The sequence below is a fragment of the Dermacentor andersoni genome, chromosome 6 (assembly GCF_023375885.2).
Source record: "Dermacentor andersoni chromosome 6, qqDerAnde1_hic_scaffold, whole genome shotgun sequence".
NCBI lineage: Eukaryota > Metazoa > Arthropoda > Arachnida > Ixodida > Ixodidae > Dermacentor > Dermacentor andersoni.
The window spans coordinates 90,164,038-90,183,236 of NC_092819.1; the positions used below are offsets into that span (position 1 = coordinate 90,164,038).

General features: G+C 44.2%; 1 protein-coding gene across 1 annotated transcript in view; it reads left to right on the top strand.

Moving 5' to 3' along the window:
* The window catches only part of LOC126523003 (A disintegrin and metalloproteinase with thrombospondin motifs like), a 76,568-nt gene extending 58,833 nt beyond the window's left edge, over positions 1-17,735 (top strand). The window contains exons 12-15 of the mRNA XM_072288804.1: positions 7,010-7,177; positions 7,979-8,120; positions 13,165-13,269; positions 17,469-17,735. Coding sequence (XP_072144905.1) covers positions 7,010-7,177; positions 7,979-8,120; positions 13,165-13,269; positions 17,469-17,522 — 469 coding nt within the window. The 3' untranslated portion in view covers positions 17,523-17,735. The remainder of the gene's footprint in view (positions 1-7,009; positions 7,178-7,978; positions 8,121-13,164; positions 13,270-17,468) is intronic.
* Positions 17,736-19,199: the final 1,464 nt, after the last annotated feature.

Here is a 19,199-nt window from a genome sequence, read left to right on the forward strand (position 1 = left end):
TACTATTGATATGCCAAGGATCGACCATTAGACGCGTTTGGTCGTTCTTATGCCTGTTTGAAAAGGCGCATTCATCTAATTTTGGCGTACATTTACACTCATGACAGTGCAAAGAAAGATTAGATGGCGATCTTCTCGTTAATGACCTTTTATTCTCCAATAATCTCTGATTAATCCCATGGCCTGTGTGCCCTACGTATAGAAGTGGTCGCAGCTGAAAGGAATGTTATATATTCCACCAGTACGACAGTCTGTGAATTTGTTCGTGTTTTACAAAATAAATGCACCTCCGCCTTTTCTCTTTTAGCTGCTCATTCCTTCTCGGCATGGCGGCGGAAATCTTGCCTAGCTTATTGGCAGCCATAAAAACAAGTTCATGTCGTATCTATTTCCCCCTTTCTTTAGCTTAGGGGATAAGGAATGGACGTATGAAATACCTATGACTCGTTTCTTGTTATTATTGCTTTCTGCTGCCATGTTGGAATTACACGAAGCAATGGACTTTTTTAAGCGTTCAGCGACAGTGGCTACTGCAGCGCTAGGATGACCTACTTCTAATAGACGCGTAACCTGCTCATTTTGTGCACACACGACTTGGTGAAAGAGGACCTAAGGCACAACATGTTTATTGTGTTTTTTTTACAACTTTAGAATGCTTGAATGAAAAGTTTAGCAACGCTTTTGAAGATCTCGGGTAGTACAGCCAGCACACGTGGTTCTCCTGAAACGGCAAGGAGAGAGAGAGAGAAAGCAAGGACAGGAAAGGCAGGGAGGTCAACCAGAAGAGCATCTGGTTTGCTGCCCTACACTGGGGGTGGGGGAAAGGGGAATAGAAAGAGGAAGAAGGTAGAGAGTGAGCACTAAGTGCGTGTGGGCGGGACACTATGCACAGGGACACTATAAACGGTCTCTTAAGCTGGTGCACTTCATCATCATCATCATCATCATCATCATCATCATCATCATCCTGGTTACGCTCACTGCAGGGCAAAGGCCTCTCCCATACTCCTCCAACTGCCCCGGTCATGTACTAATTGTGGCCATGTTGACCCTCCAAACTTCCTGATCTCATCTGCCCACCTAATTTTCTGTCGCCCCCTGCTACGCTTCCCTTCCTTCGGAATCCAGTCCGTAACCCTTAATGACCATCGGTTATCTTCCCTCCTCATTACATGTCCTGCCCATGCCCCTTTCTTTTTCTTGATTTCAACTAAGATGTCATTAACGCGCGTTTGTTAACTCACCCAATCTGCTCTTTTCTTATCCCTTAACGTTACAGCTGTCATTCTTCTTTCCATAGCTCGTTGCGTCGTCCTCAATTTAAGTAGAACCCTTTTCGTAAGCCTCCAGGTTTCTGCCCCGTACGTGAGTACTGGTAAGACACAGCTGTTATACACTTTTCTCTTGAGGGATGATGGCAACCTGCTGTTCATGATCTGCGAATGCCTGCCAAACGCACCCCAGCCCGTTCTTATTCCTCTGATTATTTCACTATCATGATCCGGATCAGCAATCACTACCTGTCCTAAGTAGATGTATTTCCTTACCACTTCCAGTGCCTAGCTACCTATCGTAAACTGCTGTTCCCTTCCGAGACTGTTAAGCATTACTTTAGTTTTCTGCAGATTAATTTTTAGTCCCACCTTTCTGCTCTGCCTCTCCAGGTCAGTGAGCATGCACTGCAGCTGGTCCCCTGAGTTACTAAGCAAGGCAATATCATCAGCGAAGCGCAAGTTACTAAGGTATTCTCCATTTACTCTTATCCCCAATTCTTCCCAATCCAGGTCTCTGAATACCTCCTGTAAACACGCTGTGAATAGCATTGGAGAGATCGTATCTCCCTGCCTGACGCCTTTCTTTATTGGGATTTTGTTGCTTTCTTTATGAAGGACTACAGTGGCTGTGGAGTCGCTATAGATATCTTTCAGTATCTTTATATACGGCTCGTCTACACCCTGATTCCGCAATGCCTCCATGACTGCTGAGGTTTCGACAGAATCAAACGCTTTCTCGTAATCAATAAAAGCTATATATAATGGTTGGTTATATTCCACACATTTCTCTATCACCTGATTGATAGTGTGAATATGATCTATTGTTGAGTAGCCTTTACGGAATCCTGCCTGGTCCTTTGGTTGACAGAAGTCTAAGGTGTTCCTGATTCTATTTGCAATTACCTTAGTAAATACGTTGTAGGCAACGGACAGTAAGCTGATCGGTCTATAGTTTTTCAAGTCTTTGGCGTCCCCTTTCTTATGGATTAGGATTATGTTAGCGTTCTTCCAAGATTCCGGTACGCTCGAAGTCATGAGGCATTGTGTATACAGAGTGGCCAGTTTTTCTAGAACAATCTGCCTACCGTCCTTCAACAAATCTGCTGTTACCTGATCCTCCCCAGCTGCCTTCCCCCTTTGCATAGCTCCAAAGGCTTTCCTTACTTCTTCCGGCGTTACTTGTGGGATTTCGAATTCCTCTAGACTATTCTCTCTTCCATTATCATTGTGGGTGCCACTCGTACTGTATAAATCTCTATAGAACTCCTCAGCCACTTGAACTATCTCATCCATATTAGTAATGATATTACCGGCTTTGTCTCCTAACGCATACATCTGATTCTTGCCAATTCCTAGTTTCTTCTTCACTGCTTTTAGGCTTCCTCCATTCCTGAGAGCTTGTTCAATTCTATCCATATTATACTTGCTTATGTCAGCTGTCTTACGCTTGTTGATTAACTTCGAAAGTTCTGCCAGTTCTATTCTAGCTGTAGGGTTAGAGGCTTTCATACATTGGCGTTTCTTGATCAGATCTTTCGTCTCCTGCGATAGCTTACTGGTATCCTGTCTAACGGAGTTACCGCCGACCTCTATTGCACACTGCTTAATGATGCCCACAAGATTGTCGTTCATTGCTTCAACACTAAGGTCTTCCTGAGTTAAAGCCGAATACCTGTTCTGTAGCTTGATCTGGAATTCCTCTATTTTCCCTCTTATGTACCTTCTTATGTACCAGTTTCTTCCGTTCCCTCCTCAGGTCTAGGCTAATTCGAGTTCTTACCATCCTGTGGTCACTGCAGCGCACCTTACCGAGCACGTCCACATCTTGTATGATGCCAGGGTTAGCGCACAGTATGAAGTCTATTTCATTTCTAGTCTCGCCGTTCGGGCTCCTCCACGTCCACTTTCGACTATCCCGCTTGCGGAAGAAGGTATTCATTATCCGCATATTATTCTGTTCCGCAAACTCTGCTAATAACTCTCCCTTGCTATTCCTAGTGCCTATGCCATATTCCCCCACTGCCTTGTCTCCAGCCTGCTTCTTGCCTACCTTGGCATTGAAATCGCCCATCAGTATAGTGTATTTTGTTTTCACTCTACCCATCGCCGATTCCACGTCTTCATAGAAGCTTTCGACTTCCTGGTCATCATGACTGGATGTAGGGGCGTACACCTGTACAACCTTCATTTTGTACCTCTTATTAAGTTTCAGAACAAGACTTGCCACCCTCTCGTTAATGCTTTAGAATTCCTGTATGTTACCAGCTATATTCTTATTAATCAGGAATCCTACTCCTAGTTCTCGTCTCTCCGCTAAGCCTCGGTAGCACAGGACGTGCCCGCTTCTGAGCACTGTATATGCTTCTTTTGGCCTCCTAACTTCACTGAGCCCTATTATATCCCATTTACTGCCCTCTAATTCGTCCAATAGCACTGCTAGACTCGCCTCACTAGATAACGTTCTAGCGTTAAACGTTGCCAGGTTCATATTCCAATGGCGGCCTGTCCGGAAAATTGCGCGGCACCGGGATTCGAACCGCGTGCAAGAGGTCCGTGGTTCGAATTCCGGTGCCGCGCAATTTTCCACCGGATTAAAAAAAAAATCCGCGTGTTGATAAAATTGCATAAACAGGCCTGGAGTGTGGCCTGATCCCGGTGACCAGAACCGGTAACGCACTCCCTCACCAGAGCAGGATTGGCCACCCTGGTGCAGTACTTGGCCACAACCTCCTATATGAACACAACAATCAAACCCCGGCCCTCAGTCCCCAGCAGCTGCGAAGCAACTGATCACGGCGGCGGTCAGACCTGCGACACAGCAGAGGGCGCTAAGAATCTCTGGCTCCGGACAGGTGCACTTCAAGTTGAAGTTGAAGTTGAAGTTGAGGTTTATTTTCTTTCAAAGATGAAAGAGGGAACTGCGACAAAAGGCGGTAAAGCCTGACGAGGTCACAGTTCCCCAAATAGCCAATACAGCAGTGAGCAACACAGAAATAAATATTAACATAGTATGATAGTGAAAAATACATTGCATCAAAACAACATTGCATCAAATACATTGCATCATAGTATGATAGTGAACAAACTACATTTCATGAAACGACAATATTACCGTGAAAAAATATTACTTTTAATACAAAGACAGTGCACCATAAATCAAAGGCAGTGTATAAACATGGCATGAGGTCGATAAAGAAAACACACACATAAACAACTTGATACGAAAACAAGAGACGCTTCGCTAAGTGAAAAACTGACATCATATTGAGTCAGTGCTAATTAGTAACTTTTTTATGTCTTTTTTAAATTTGTTCTTAGAGAGATCAAACATGACGCTTAAAGATGGGTTATTGAGAACAACTGTAATTTGGTAATCGAGCTTTTGTTTGCCGTAATTTGTCCTCGTTTTAGGGACCAAGTTTCTGTGTTGCCGAAGGGGATATTTAGGAGGAGGGCGGTTTGGAGCAATGGAATACAAACGATTACGATGGATGTACTGTAACAGGCGATATGTGTAAACATGGTTTGCTTTAAGTAAATTATGCTTATGATAGAGTGGTAATGTTGGTAGGTTTTCGGGCCTACCATGGTAACCCTCAATAGCCCGCAATGCCTTCTTTTGTAAAAGCAATAACTTCTGTAAGTTACTTATTGTTGTAGTGCCCCAGACCAGTGCACAATAGGACAATTTGGAAAAAAATAGTGCATAGTATATGGACACCTTTAGGGAAACTGGCAAGAGATCGATGATCCGGTAAAGACAACCTACAGTTTTACTAAGGTCCGTAATAAGTTTTGAAATATGTGTGTTCCATGATAAGTGCTCATTAAACCAGACACCAAGAAATTTCTGAGTTGTTACCTGTTGCAGTTTTGTGTTGGCGTATATTAGGTTAAGTGTGTAATGAACTGAGGCATTAATGGGTCTGAAAATTATGTACCTCGTTTTTGACAAGTTTAAACTGAACTTATTCGCCTGCATCCAAGCGTATAATTTTACCAAATAAGCGTTCACGATAGTTTCTAATTCCGGCAGAGTGCGTGATGTGAAAAAAATATTTGTATCGTCAGCGTACATAACCAAATCTGGGGAATCAGGTATGTTACAGATGTCATTTATATACAATAAGAACAAAAGTGGACCTAATATAGACCCCTGCGGAACCCCTTGGGTAATGCGCAAACGGTCCGAAACAAAATTATTCCATTTAACGTATTGTATTCTGTTATTTAAGTAACTTTTCAGCAAGTTTAGAGCTATTCCGCGTATACCGTAACTGTTCAGCTTACTCAAAAGAATTTCATGCTGTACGCAGTCAAAAGCTTTCCGGAGGTCTAAGAACAGACCGAGAGTGTATGCTCTGGATTCAATGTTGTCAATGATTTGGTATTGCACTAATGCACGATTCGCTTTTCGTGCCAGTGACGGGCGTGGCCACGGTCCGAGTATCTTTGACTCGGTGAACGGTCTTAAGTCCAGTCGGTGTAAATTTTCCCGCGGAGAGAGGCGTTGTACATTGTAGCGGTGGCAGGTACACAAAAGGTGCTCGATGGTCTCCTCGCACCCACAGGAATCGCACATCGGGCTCTCGGCCATTCCCAAACGATAGGAGTATGAGTTTGTGAACGCTACTCCCAGCCACAAGCGGTACAGCAAACGGCAAGGAAATCTCCAGAAATTGTGTTGTGTCACTCAGGGGCATTTTTTTTAGTAGACGTTAGCCCTCCTCTGTTTGCATTAGGTTGTTCGCTCACTGAGATAACAACCGATCCAATTTCGTCGCTACTACTAATGATCATGTAATTGTCCATGTAACGAAATACCTTAAGGACACGATCACCTAAGACCAGATCACATAAGCATTCATCAATCTTGCTAAGGTACAGATCACTAAACTTTTCATGTTAGCGCTGTTAATTAGCCTTGAAAACGCTCGTATTTGTAGTAGCTGGGCGCTTGTCTATACCACGTCGTAATAGGCATTAGAAGAGGACTACCAATTAGCAACACGCAGAGGAAGGGGACGGGATGAGCGATCGTTCCGTCTCTTTGTTCAGTGTGTTATTAATTTGGGCTTCTTTGCTAATAGCTAGGCATGACGAACTAGCCCAACAAGAAGTATTCCTAGTAATAGGTCCCCCGAATCGTGAAAAAGGAATCTCTTTACTGATATAAATGGGCTGTAGTGTATGCGGCAGACATACTCGAGTGATTATTGCAACTTGTGGTTATTATTAAAAAGAAAGATATACAATTAGTCTATTCGACCAGCACTTATATACCGCGATACAGTTCGAGAAAAACTAAGTACCGCGCAATGCGAGAAGGAATGGGAAATGATAGGTACAACGTCAAGATGTGGGAAAAGGGCGGTATAGATAAGATAGCAAACGGGTGTAGTTGATGCGCTAATTGATAGGAAGAATAAGAAGAGTCAAGCATGCTTAAGCATGCGTACAGCAGATAAACTGCGGTCTCGTAGAACAGTAGGATGCGTGCCAAAGAAAGAAAAAAAGCAGAAAAGGATGGCTGAGGAGAATTAGGCAGTGTGATGAGATGCGGAAATTCGCAGGTACGGGATAAAATCGTCCTTCACAAAAGAGGGGTAATCGAAGAACGTCAAAAAGAAGCTTTCACCCTTGAGTAACGGTCTCGTTTTCGAAGATGTCGGCGTTGTTATCACCTAATTGTGAACACATTTACTCAACATCTTCTTTCTCACATTTCATTTCAGACTAGGATGCATGCACGACGGGAGCGCGCCAAGAGGTTGGCCTCCAGGTATGATTGGTTCACAGGACTGTCCTTGGAGCGATGGCTACATGATGAGCTACGAATTCAAAGTTCCTCAAATGTACTCCTTTTCCCGTTGCTGTGCAAGAGAAATAATGAATTTCTACAAGTAAGCACACCTCCTTCATGCTTCACTCTGCGCAAAACTGGAATCGTTTCTGTTCATTCACGCGCGAGCTCGGAAAGCTATTGCTAAGACTGCATTAGAATATTTATCGAAATTGCTAAGGAGGGTTTCAATTCTTCCGGATAACAACTGAGGCAGTTGCAGGATGGTCACTTTCTCTAACGCCATTTATTGGCGAAAAGGAAGGTGCGGTCCTTCGGAAGAATTAACTCTTCAGAAATTTCACGAGTAAGGTTTCCACTTTGAAAAAGCGCAGTCGGTTAATAATTGCTGACTAACCATGTTTCTGTATATTATTCACCGGGCTTAGCACGTACATTTTTAACAACTTTTCGTGCAGGATCACGGTCCGTATTTTATAGCGTTTCTATTTCACCCTCTCGTTTTTTATCACGCGTCGCCCGGAGGGGCCGATTACAGCGATAATTCCGGCGCGGCAATCTACGTCAGAACGTGACCTCCGAGGTGGCTACGGCGCGCGCCATTTTGATCTCGAAGATCACGGCACAAACCAATGACTGAAGGCAAGCATAAAAAAAAAATCAAACGAATTACTACTAAAATGCTTTCCCGGAAAGTGCGAAAAGCCCTATTTACGTTCCTCATAGGAGAAATTTCCGTTAACATAAAGTAATATCGCTGTAGTTCTATCTGTCTAAGGTGGCATTCACACGAAGCTGTACCGCTACCTGTCCGGTCCGAAGCTGCCCATTGCTGAGGCCTCGCAACATGTGAAGCATCGACGAGAGGTGACGCTAATTGTTTTTTTTTATTTTGTTTCAGCCGTCCAAATTACACCTGTTTGAGCCGCTTAAACAAAAAGCTTCGTCGTGCTCGTTCAAAATACTTACCAGGAGCCAAGGTGAAAAGGGACGATTTCTGCAGGAAAGTGTACTATGAGTTCGGCTATGGAAAAGCTGACACGGTAAGTATATGCTACATGTCCTTATTTCTTTCTTTCTTTCTTTTTTTTAGCATGAAGCAAATATAAGCGAGGCCATCATGTTATGCGGATGCAGAGTGTCAGTGTTTCTGGCAAGGGTCAGGAGACGTCAAATAACTGCCCGCCAACAGTCTTGAGATAACGAACGTTCATCAAAAAATGCAGCGGCGATTCAGCAGTAAATTCGAGAGACATTATGTCGCACTTATTTGAGGTTCCGTACCTATGGGGCTTTAAAGCGCGTTCACTCCATTGCAAGGTGTTGTTCAGGAGCTCACTGGACACACGTCCTGCCTCTTCGAGGAGCGAAGTGCAATTGAGAGTGGTCCAGAGCACCGGCTATAAGAAACAAAACATACAGGAAGTTACAACCAGTTTGCTACATTTCTCTACAGAAGGCCCAAAGGTAGTATACCATTAGATGCGTCCCCTCATTCCATCTCTTTGTTGTGGCTTCTTCTTACAAGTTGCACTAGTATACTTCGCTTTTTCGCTACCTGAGGGAAACAGACTTGAGTGCCAGACTGTAGACATCCTATACCTAAGTTCTCTCTCTCCCTCTTTCACTCCCCATTCCCCTCCCCACGTGTAGGGTAGCAAACTGGACTCAGTCTAGTTAACCTCCCTGCCTTTCTGTCTTCCCTTCTCTCTCTCTCTCTCTTCGCCTTTACAGAGCAAAACTGGAAGACGCTTAAGCTTCGCCTTTAACGCGATAGTATTCAGACATCCCTCAATGCTTCTCACGCTTCCCGGCAACTGCAGCGTCTGTAACCGTAATGTTTACAGGGAAACGCTGGCAGCAAACACTATATAGACGAAGGCGAGCTTTCTGGTAGAAACGCGGCCTCTTGCGTAGGCCGATCTTCTGTTGTTGTTTCGCACTTTTAATACTTCAGTCTGAGAAGATTTAACATTAAGGGCATGCGCTGTCGGTGTTTTGTTTTATGGAATTTGCTTGTGGGCTGTCATTCCCAAATTTCCGAGGAATAACCTCGTCAAGAATGTAAAACAAGGTAGGAGCAGCTTTAGTGATAGACGGTGTGGCAATATATCCTGCATTTACCGCATGTCATATAAGTAAGGCGTGCCATGTACATATACCTAAATATATGCGGAAATTTTCGCTCACGGATAACTCCACCGACGCCAACACTGGGTGTTCTCCGAAACGGGGCCCCTGACGCTTTCGCGTTAAAATGTATAAATTTAACTCTCTGTTCTCGTAATCACACTCTTCACGAAGGCCAGACCCCGGCCGGTACGTCAAAAATAAATGCTTCTTTTGGGTTTTCTACGTGCTCCTGCACTTTTTTTCAACTTGTATGTACATATACAACTTCATATGTGTACAGTGACGGTAATTTTCAATGGACCAAACGCATTTATAGCGATGAGAATGTTATCAATACTAACGTATTAATAACAAGCGTAGCTTGGCGACTGTTGCGTTCTACTTATTCAGCGAGGTTACGGTTGCTATTGTTGGTGGCGGCGCCGGCCACACAGAAGTGGGTAAACGCTCGCGCAGTTTGATTTTGGAGCACTTTGAACAGCATCAAAAAGTGCAAATTCACCCATCGCGTCCCGCTACGACGCGCCTTACAGCGCCAATGTAGCTTTATGACTCAGAAATATTTCTACCAATACTGTTGCGAAACAGCGGCTGGACTGAATAAGTAGAAGAAATTTCGATCCTCCTTTGATGCGGGACATGAATGCTAGACCTCGAATTTTACGTTCTGCAGGCACAGCCATGAGTCAACAACCTACAGTATGCTTTTTTTTTCGTGGACCTATTCCGTCCGGCGGATCACTCGGACAGAAAGGAATGGGATGAAGTGAATTCACGTTTAGTTTGTCACTGCGCGCAAGATCACTAGCTGGACGTTTAGCATGGCGCGTCAGGCTAAGCTATTTTATTTTCGGTAAATACGTAGTTTTAAAAATACCGTTCTCTTGTAGAAGATACAGCCATGAAAGGTTGCGACTGGACGCACAATAGCGATTGTCGTTTGCGATATGTCGGTGAACCTCCTGAAAAAATTCTGTCCGTATTACTATGCGGGTGCTCATTGCATCGTGGTCGCACAAGACGCATTGATGCTCTGCCGAAAATAATCACACGGGCCTCCAGTTCTGACATCTCGCAAGCACTTGCGGCAGTTGTGACAGAATCTGTGCCATTTGTATTGTTTGCTTTGTTCTCTATTATGCCTTCTACTTTGCTTGTTGCATTTTGTCCTGCAATATAGTGGTTTTTCAGGAAAGCTTAGTTGGTGTGGTACTGAGAGTTGTCATTTTTGTGCGGTTAAAGAAAAAACAAGAAATTTTCACTTCGTGCAAGCATTGACTGTCTTTGATTGACTTCATTTTTTTTTTACAAGTCAAGTAAAATAAAATTGCGTTTCCTTATGTGAACATACGTTTCACGTCTGCTTTGAAGGTTCCTTCAATTTTCAATATTATTGAGATGGAGAAATTTCATGGAGATGGAAACTTCAATTATGAAACTCCCCTTAATGAGTAGAGCCATGGCACCTATGTTTGCTGCATTTGAAAAGGTCATTAAGGTGAACTTATTAAGCTCGTTTAATTAGCGTTTAGATGTATTTACCACTTCGATCAGGCAGGTTTTGCAAACATTCTTTTCGCAATATGATGGTGCTTTGTAGTCTTTTATATTAGGTACATCTCGTCTGCTTTCAAAAACCTTATTCGTTGCCCTTTGCAAAATAAGTATCCGTACTTCAGTGCTAGACTGAATATCGACCTGCAACATTTTCAGTACGCGATAGCTTAACGTCAGTCTCTCGGTTTTCAGTGATATAAAGGAATAATCTATTTAGGTTGCTAATGGGACATGCCAGTACACGTCGCCACATCAGTCACTTTGGGACCTTTACTCAGAACAGCGTCATTCAATCTACACAGACAAAGTTTGCAGACGGATACTGAAGCGAAAGCTTCGCAGAAATATTATTTACGCTAGCAACGAAAAGAAAATGGTATTTAGCCTGCTTCATAATAGGATACATGATTGCATAATTTTCCCAGTTTTTCCAGAAACCTGTCTATGGGCACAATACATGGCAAACACATTGTCCTGTTTGTCTTGTTGTCCAGCTGACTTTGCACAGCGACCGTTCCCGTTTACCAATAAATATAAACCGTAACGATGTCCATTAGTATGCTAGTCCTCTTCGTGTGGTTTGTCCGAATCGTGTTCTATATGTTTGGCAATTCCCCCGGAAGGACCAAACACTGACGGCGATAGCAAGCGTTAGCACTCCACTTGAACTGCTCGGACGGTGTTTTGACTATACTTGATGTGGCATGTTGGCGTTACGCACCACACAAGGGAACGAATGCCGAGCTTGATGTTTCCACTTCGCTTCGCCGTTTTTGATTTCAAGCCGCTTCGCGTCACTGAGATCCAATAACCGCGAGCACGCGAGCAACGCATTAGACGTGAATTGCGTGGCAACATGACGGCGGCAGTGTGCCTTGTAGTACGCCTCGTCCGCACTATTGGTATCAAAATATTGCACAACAAAAAAATCCGACACAGCCCATGTCGCCATCAGCTTCGACGTAATGCGATTACAGTGGAACAATCTATACAGGGACAGACCTTACTGCCACAGTCGAGAGCGTCATGTGCGAGGCGTGTACTCCAGCCAGGCTCCTTTCTCGCGCTTCCCGCTAGACACATTGCGCCATCTAGCAGTACGCCCGCGAAGTGCGTGCATGGCCTCCGAGATGTGTGGCATGCCGGTGCGGGCAAAACACTGAGAATTATGGTACATTCAACTGCCTTCTGCCTAGCTCCAACTCGGCTTCCAGCGAAGCGGAGCCCTCTGGACATTGGGCCCAGAGAAAGCCCTTGTATTGCTTCCAGAGCAATGGCGGTAGCCACGTTCGTGACAAAGTTTCCGCAGGATCTTGGACGCCCTCCCACGTCGAAGGTGGGAGAACATCCGCGTGTTGCTACCTAGCGTGGCTTTCTGAGCGAACCAGGTAAATGTATTCTGAATGCCCGATTTCAAACAGCCGAACTTGAGCTGCTCCGCGAGAGCCCTCTGGAGCGCTTGAAATCGATCAGTATACTTGACCGGAGAAGTTTTAAAGTTTTTTATTTATTTTTTCACAGAAATCAGCGGCGAATGAGGTTATACATGGGTATCGGCAGACCTAAAGATACGTATACTGGGAGACCTAAAAATACGTATGGTACCTAAAGAACGCTAATCGCATTAATGAATACTCTCATTTGCTGGTCGAAGTGCAAACTTCAAACACAGCCGATGTATCTCGTGCGACACAGCCATCACAAAAAAGTCACAACGCCCCGTGCTGGGCAGATTGCATTTCAGCTGTTCAAGCAATATAGAGAGTACACTTTTAAGCGTCATAACACCAGTGCAATGGTTTGTTAGGCTTTCTATGCAATCGAGAGACTGAAAACTGACCAAGTTTGTATGAATTCATGATATAAACAGCATAAAATATTGCAAAAACGAGCTGAAAAACGATTATTCTCCAGTGATTTGTTTTTACTGGTGTATGCGTAGTTTCCTCTTTTCTGTTGTTCTAAATACCTTTCATTTCATCAATAAATCAGCTGACAGTCAACGTCCGCGTCGTTCGATTTGTTCTGTGCATGCCCAGACGTTCGCGGTTTTACCCGCCACGATTTAGGTAGGATCTTCAGGTTATACCAATTCATTTTCTAAATTTGTTGGCGTGGCATTCGACTAACGTGTTTGATTAGTGGTTACCCAGTAACGGCAATCAAGCTTGTTCGTAGAAACCTCCGCGCTGTTCTTTTTATTGTTATTATTATTATTATTATTATTATTATTATTATTATTATTATTGCTAGATTATTCTTTTTGGCCTGACCGAATAAATTTTGCCCTACATTAGCTTTTTTACGATTGAAAGGAAAAAGAACTATATTTTTCCTGTGTTTTAACCATGCAAATTTCGAAACAACTGAGATGAACGCCATGTAATTTCTTTCCAGGCATGGGGCGCAAAAGACTGTTACTTGAAATGCTACTACAAGGAAGGTAGCGACCTCTACAAGTACGCATACGCTGTTGACGGTACTGATTGCGGCGATGGAAAGGTCAGTGCACACCAAAGGGTCGGCTTTCGACGGTTGGTTACGCCCGCATGTCCCCTCGAATAACGGGTACCAAAAAAAATGATATGGCACATATTTTGTAAAACCAGCTTTGCAGCTGCCGGTGTTTATACGCACCCATTTACGCTTTGGATGGAGCATTAAGGCAATGTAAAAGACTCGCAAAATCAATAAGCAGAATGCTAAGTTTTTACGAAAATTATAATGCTGCTTGCTGATAAGCAGTGGTAACAATAAATATGCGAAACAGCGAAGAAATTTACTAGCTCATGCTGGCGGGCTAGACGGCGAGCTAACAGGTTTACTTACCGATGGCTGTATGGAGGGACACTTTATGTGATTTGCGCCAGCGTATTCTGGTCGGGCGTGACGCAGGTTGTCACGTGACCATCTTCAAAATTACAAAGGGCAACGGTAGCAGGCACTATTAAAAATGAAGTCTTTGCAATCGAGGGCCTGTACGAGTGCCAAAAAATTCCCAATGAGTGTAAAAAGTTCTCTCTGGGCAAGATATGACATCGTGACACGACTACAAGCTCTCCGCCGCCGGTGTGTTGCCCGAGATTACGAAGAAAGAATTCATGGCCCCCTTCGTGTTCAAACATTTCACGGTCAGCGATCTTATTCGAGAGCCACGTTTCCGTAAGGATGACTATATCATCTGAACACGTGTCTGTTATAGGTGACGAAGATTCATGATTTATTTCCTATGCTGAGCACGTTAACATAGAATACAAAGACCTGCTTACGATTTGGGTCATTATTCAACTATGATCACGCTGTACGTGCACTGTTAATGCCTTCGGAAGAACGGCTGTTATTGTTAGGGACAGAATCCACGCCTGAGCGAAGTTAGCAAACATGATCTGTAGCGGGACAATACGCGAAGTTTTTATTTTATTCTTGTTTGTTTATTTATTCACGTTACCTTAAAGGCCCATTGAATGGCATTGAGTAAGGGGGGCAACAGTAATTGCATGACAAAACTAGCAATGTGCGACATTGTTATACAATATTAATACGCAACGAATTCAGGTTATCACGGAATGTTTCACGATTGGAGATAGATGCAGTGCGATCCGGGAGACTGTTCCAATGTGCAATATCTCTTGGTAGTGGTGATGAGTTAAATGCCTGCGTTTTACCATGAATGCGCCTGAAACTAAGTGCGTTGTGAATGCGACGAGATGTGCGCACAGGAGCATGAAGTGGCAAACAGTGAAAGTTATTACTATAAATGTACTTGTGAAACAGACATAAAAGAGCAATGACGCGGCGATGTTATAATGACTGAAATGAAAGGTCTTGTTTTATTCGGGTAATGCTCGAGTGATAGTCGTAGTTGTCGGAGATGAATCTGGCTGCCTTATTCTGATCGGCTTCGAACATACGGATTAGATAATCTTGATATGGTGATCATGTGGATGAAGCGCATTCTAGTTGTGGGCGAACGTAAGTAAGATATGTTAGTTTTGGCACATTAGAAGGCGCGTTACGCAAGTTTCTACACAGGTAGCCGAGAGATTGAGAAGCTTTGGTTTAGACAGTTGTTACATGCGTTGTCCAAGATAAGTCCGATGAAAGTTAAATGCCGAGATATTTGCACGATAGAGCAGTCGAAACTCTGTAGCTTTTTAAGACGAAGTGTCTACTGCTGGGCCCTGTTCTTGCCGAATTCAGTAGATTCCTTTCGACATTGGCGTGTAGCTCAGTAGACACCCTCAGCGATCGAAACGCCCGATCCATGAAATTTTGAACGCTGCGAAAGGATGCTTTCCTTCAATTTTGAGGAACAAAATTATTGGTAAGGGGTTCAGCCAAGACGTGCGTGCCCAAACAATGTGCGTGATTAATGCTGCCAACAGGAAGTGTTAAATTTAAAACATGGGAAAGCGACTCGTGAGCGTGACACTCCGACTGCGCCTATAGCTTTCCCCAGGACTGTCCAATAACCCGTAGAATAACTGGTTGTCACGACGTGACTTGTGTTCAAGTTCACTGAGTCAACTTGTTATTGCACTTATATTTCTAAGTGCACTGATCACAATACCTGGGCGGGTCTTTGTCATGCTGAGACCATTTCAACGATGGAACAACCAATTCGACCGCGCAAAGTCCGATTGTTATGTCAAGTGCCTTTTGTTTCTGTTCTTCTTGGTCGCTTCGTACTTTGGTTAGCATTTGCATCATCTCAGTGTGACGTACATCTACTTTACTGACAACGGGACTATCGCAACCAAGACGTGAATATTGTTTATACTATAATTATTAGCAGGCCCTGGGTTTGTTTCGGCGTCGTCATCCAACAACAACAACAGCATGACAACGTGTGCACATTCCCTTACAACATCAAAAAAGAAAAAACTATTGGGCTTGGGATATAAGGAGCATGTAAGATATATAACGAGCGTATAGGCGCTCGCGTTGTCAACGTTAGTTCAGCAATGGGGGAGGCCTTTCACCATCTGACTGACGCTCGGTAACAATGTCAGAAAAAAAAATATTCCCTCTTCGGCTGCGGACACGCAACTTCATGTTACACTGCAGGTGGGGATTTGCTAGAACAAGGATCAGAATTGTGATAAAGGTGTATCGTACACTGTGGCTTGTCAAGGTTGTTGACTGTAGATTGCGCCGCGTGTGTAGTAGGCGGAAGCGTGAGAAGTCCCCTCGAAATACTGTCACTTGTCGTTACGCCCGGTCCCCTTTCTTCGTGTCGCCGCTCCTTTGTGCGCTTGTGCAGACATACCAGCCAATGGCGGCTCATCTGAACTTTGCGACATGAGCAATAAACTCTGCCGTTGACTCGGCCGCCCCTCGCTTTGTTGCACAAGTGCATGTGAGGAGTGCATACTGTTGTGCTCAAACCTGTGATAAAGAGAGAAACACATTGTGTAGAACAAACTTTGCGGTATACAAATAGCGCTTAACGAAGAGCCCCTATCAACAATTCACTAGTCGTGACACAGCTACCCCTCCGTAACACAAGTTTATTGAATCCCATGATTGTGTGGCAGCAACTGTCGAAAATGATTGTACAAAGAGGTCTTTCATAGAAAGAGGGAACGTATTGTGTGGCAGCAACTGTCGAAAATGATTGTACAAAGAGGTCTTTCATAGAAAGAGGGAACGTGCATTCTTTTTCCTGCTCAAAATACTCTAGGAGGTTCTCAGAGGAGAACCCTCAAGAATCGCAGAGGGCATGAAGCTGTCAAATATAGAAAAATACAGAAGTGCTCTGTTCACCTATGTCGATACTGAGCGCGCGTCTTTTATCTTACAAGCTTATTTCAAGGGAGAAGCAGCCCAAATTGAAACCCCTCACCTAAAAATGATGGTGATGTGTTATTGTACTTCTGAATTTCTAAAATACTTGTAAACATTCATAACTTACCGCGTTTTTTCTTTACAAGAATTTTTGTTGACTTTAATCCACTGGGCTTGTGCTTTAGCTTCTTCTAGTAACCGTTTAGTATCTTTCATGGCGCATTTTGGGCTGTTCGTGCTTGTTCCGTATTATTTCCTGACATATATACGCTACCTGCTGATAGTGTGAGATTCTCCGTAATAAGTTTCTTGGCTGAATATGTCCCTTTACAAATAAGTGGCCCCTCCTGCACCCAGACCCGCCGCGGTGGCTGAGCGGCTATGGTGGGGCGCCGCTAAGCGCGAGGTCGTGGGATCACATCTTGACCGCGGCGGCTGCATTTCGATGGAGGCGAAATGCAATAGAGCCCCTGTCCCGTGCATTGGGGGAATGTTAGAGATCCCTTGGTGGTCAAAACTAATCCGGAGTCCCCCAATACGACGTGCTTCATAATGAAATCTTGATCTTGACACTAAAAATTCCAGAATTCAATTGAATTCGTGTACTCAGCAAAGCCCCGGGAAGCGACGGCTTGCACTATATGATTGCTGCCTTTGAGGCCTCGCAAGGGAACGCTGCGTCAGCTTCTCACGGTCAAATTGGACGACAAACAGTCAATGCATATAGAATGGCGCGGTTTGCAAACAGGTAACAGTGCCTGTTCCGGCCCCTGTCTTCTCTAAAACAAAGCTTTAAGTGCCTATTTTAGGCAGCTGAAACCCACATTTCGTTACGAAAATTCTGGTCTCTAATTATCAGTAGTAATACCTTAAGACACCCTGAATCCTAACCGTAATTTTTATTGTCTCCCCAGGTTTGCATCCTCGGAAATTGTACAACGCGACCTACAGACGAATGTGGCGAATAACCAGAATAACAGCACGTGACGTGATTTTTTTTTTCATCTGTACTAACCTCTAGCCTCTTCTGGTAAATAAAAATGACAGACTTCTTGGACACAGTCTGGCTGCTTTACCTAATAACAAACAATGCACGCATTCCTGTCGCAAAAACACTTGATACGCTTGAGTTGGCTATGAACAAATGGAATAGGTTGCAGATCAATAAGTCACATCACGTAATGAAAAATGCACACATGAAGATATCTCGTGTTCGTCATCTTCAATTATGTGAGCATTGTCTCTATGTATAGCTAAGAAAAAGGGCTCGAACACTGCCTGAGTTGAAATTAGTGGCGTTTCTTTCTTCGTGTTCATGTGTTGTGTGCTTGAAGATGTAGTAACCTGCGTTGCATATACACTGTACAGGTAAGGTCGCCGTAATATTTACGCTTTATTATTTATTGTGTACGCATCTGGTATTTGGTATTTGTATAACTGTCGCTTAAGCTTTTTTGTGTTGTGGGCTGTGTTTAATAACTTCCACAATGTTTTGCATTAATTTGTTTCATAAATATTTGCTCTTCTCATCCAAGGCCCCCATGACACGCTTACACTATTTTGGTACCTACGTCTCCGACTCGTAGCAAATGATTCGACACATGCTCCATACATAAAGCTTTTCTTTCATAAGTGCGATGTCTAATGTCGTCCGGCCACCGTCAGTAATTGCACTTATGACATCACGATTGACCCGTATCTGCTCTTACGTACATCTCTAGCGTAGTATTTTTTTTTTTTTTTTGCGATTATCGGTGAAGTTTGCAGACATAACCAGCTTCGCACTGAACACAACTTCGTGAAGTTCCATTAGCCGCATGCGTGACTCGGGGGCGCGCTGTTTATTCTTTCGCAACCGACGGCCCGCCGACATTGTTCGTATAACTGGGCAGCTCTCCGAGACAAGGACCTCAGAATGGCGCATTTCCATTGCGGTGCCAGAGATATACGGACGCTTTAAACCTTCGAGCGGGCCCATGTAACGGGAGGCCCAGCACCCGCGTCACCACGCTTATGTCGCTCGCTCAGCGGCAGATACCAATGTTCGACACAGCGTTTGACATATTCTTTTGGAATGGATTGCGGGATATGACCGGCACTGCCGAGATTGGGGCACCTCCGTTGCGGAGGCGAGGATATATCTGCAGCCAGTTTACGCCCTCTAAAAAAAGAAAAAAAATACACCAGTCACGTGAGATCAGGCACCAACGTCGCAGCGACCGTAAGATTTTGCGCTACATTCAGTGTTGTTCAGTGTTACTGGCCTGCGAGGCGATTTACGTTTCGCTGTCAATGCCATTGTTCCAAGCCAGTGATGTTCAAACACTGGGGTGGCTGAACATCAAACAAGAGAGCCATGGGGCGTTTCTCGAAGTGTCGGGCTGTCTGTTCAGCTCGGTTCAGCTGCCTACAGCATACGTGAAGTGCTTACCGATCCTGACAGCAACACACTGACGTGAAGTGCTTTCCAGTAGTGAGTCTATTGTTCTTGTAGGCAACAATAGCCGCCGGCCAACTTTGGGGGGATCTTACCAAGGTTATCGTCACGCTGCGTGTGCTAGTAAGCGTAGGGTGAACCCCAGCAGGAAACCTCTCGAGGCGCTCACGACTGCTCTGTGTCACCTGGTCACTTGCCGCTGTGTACA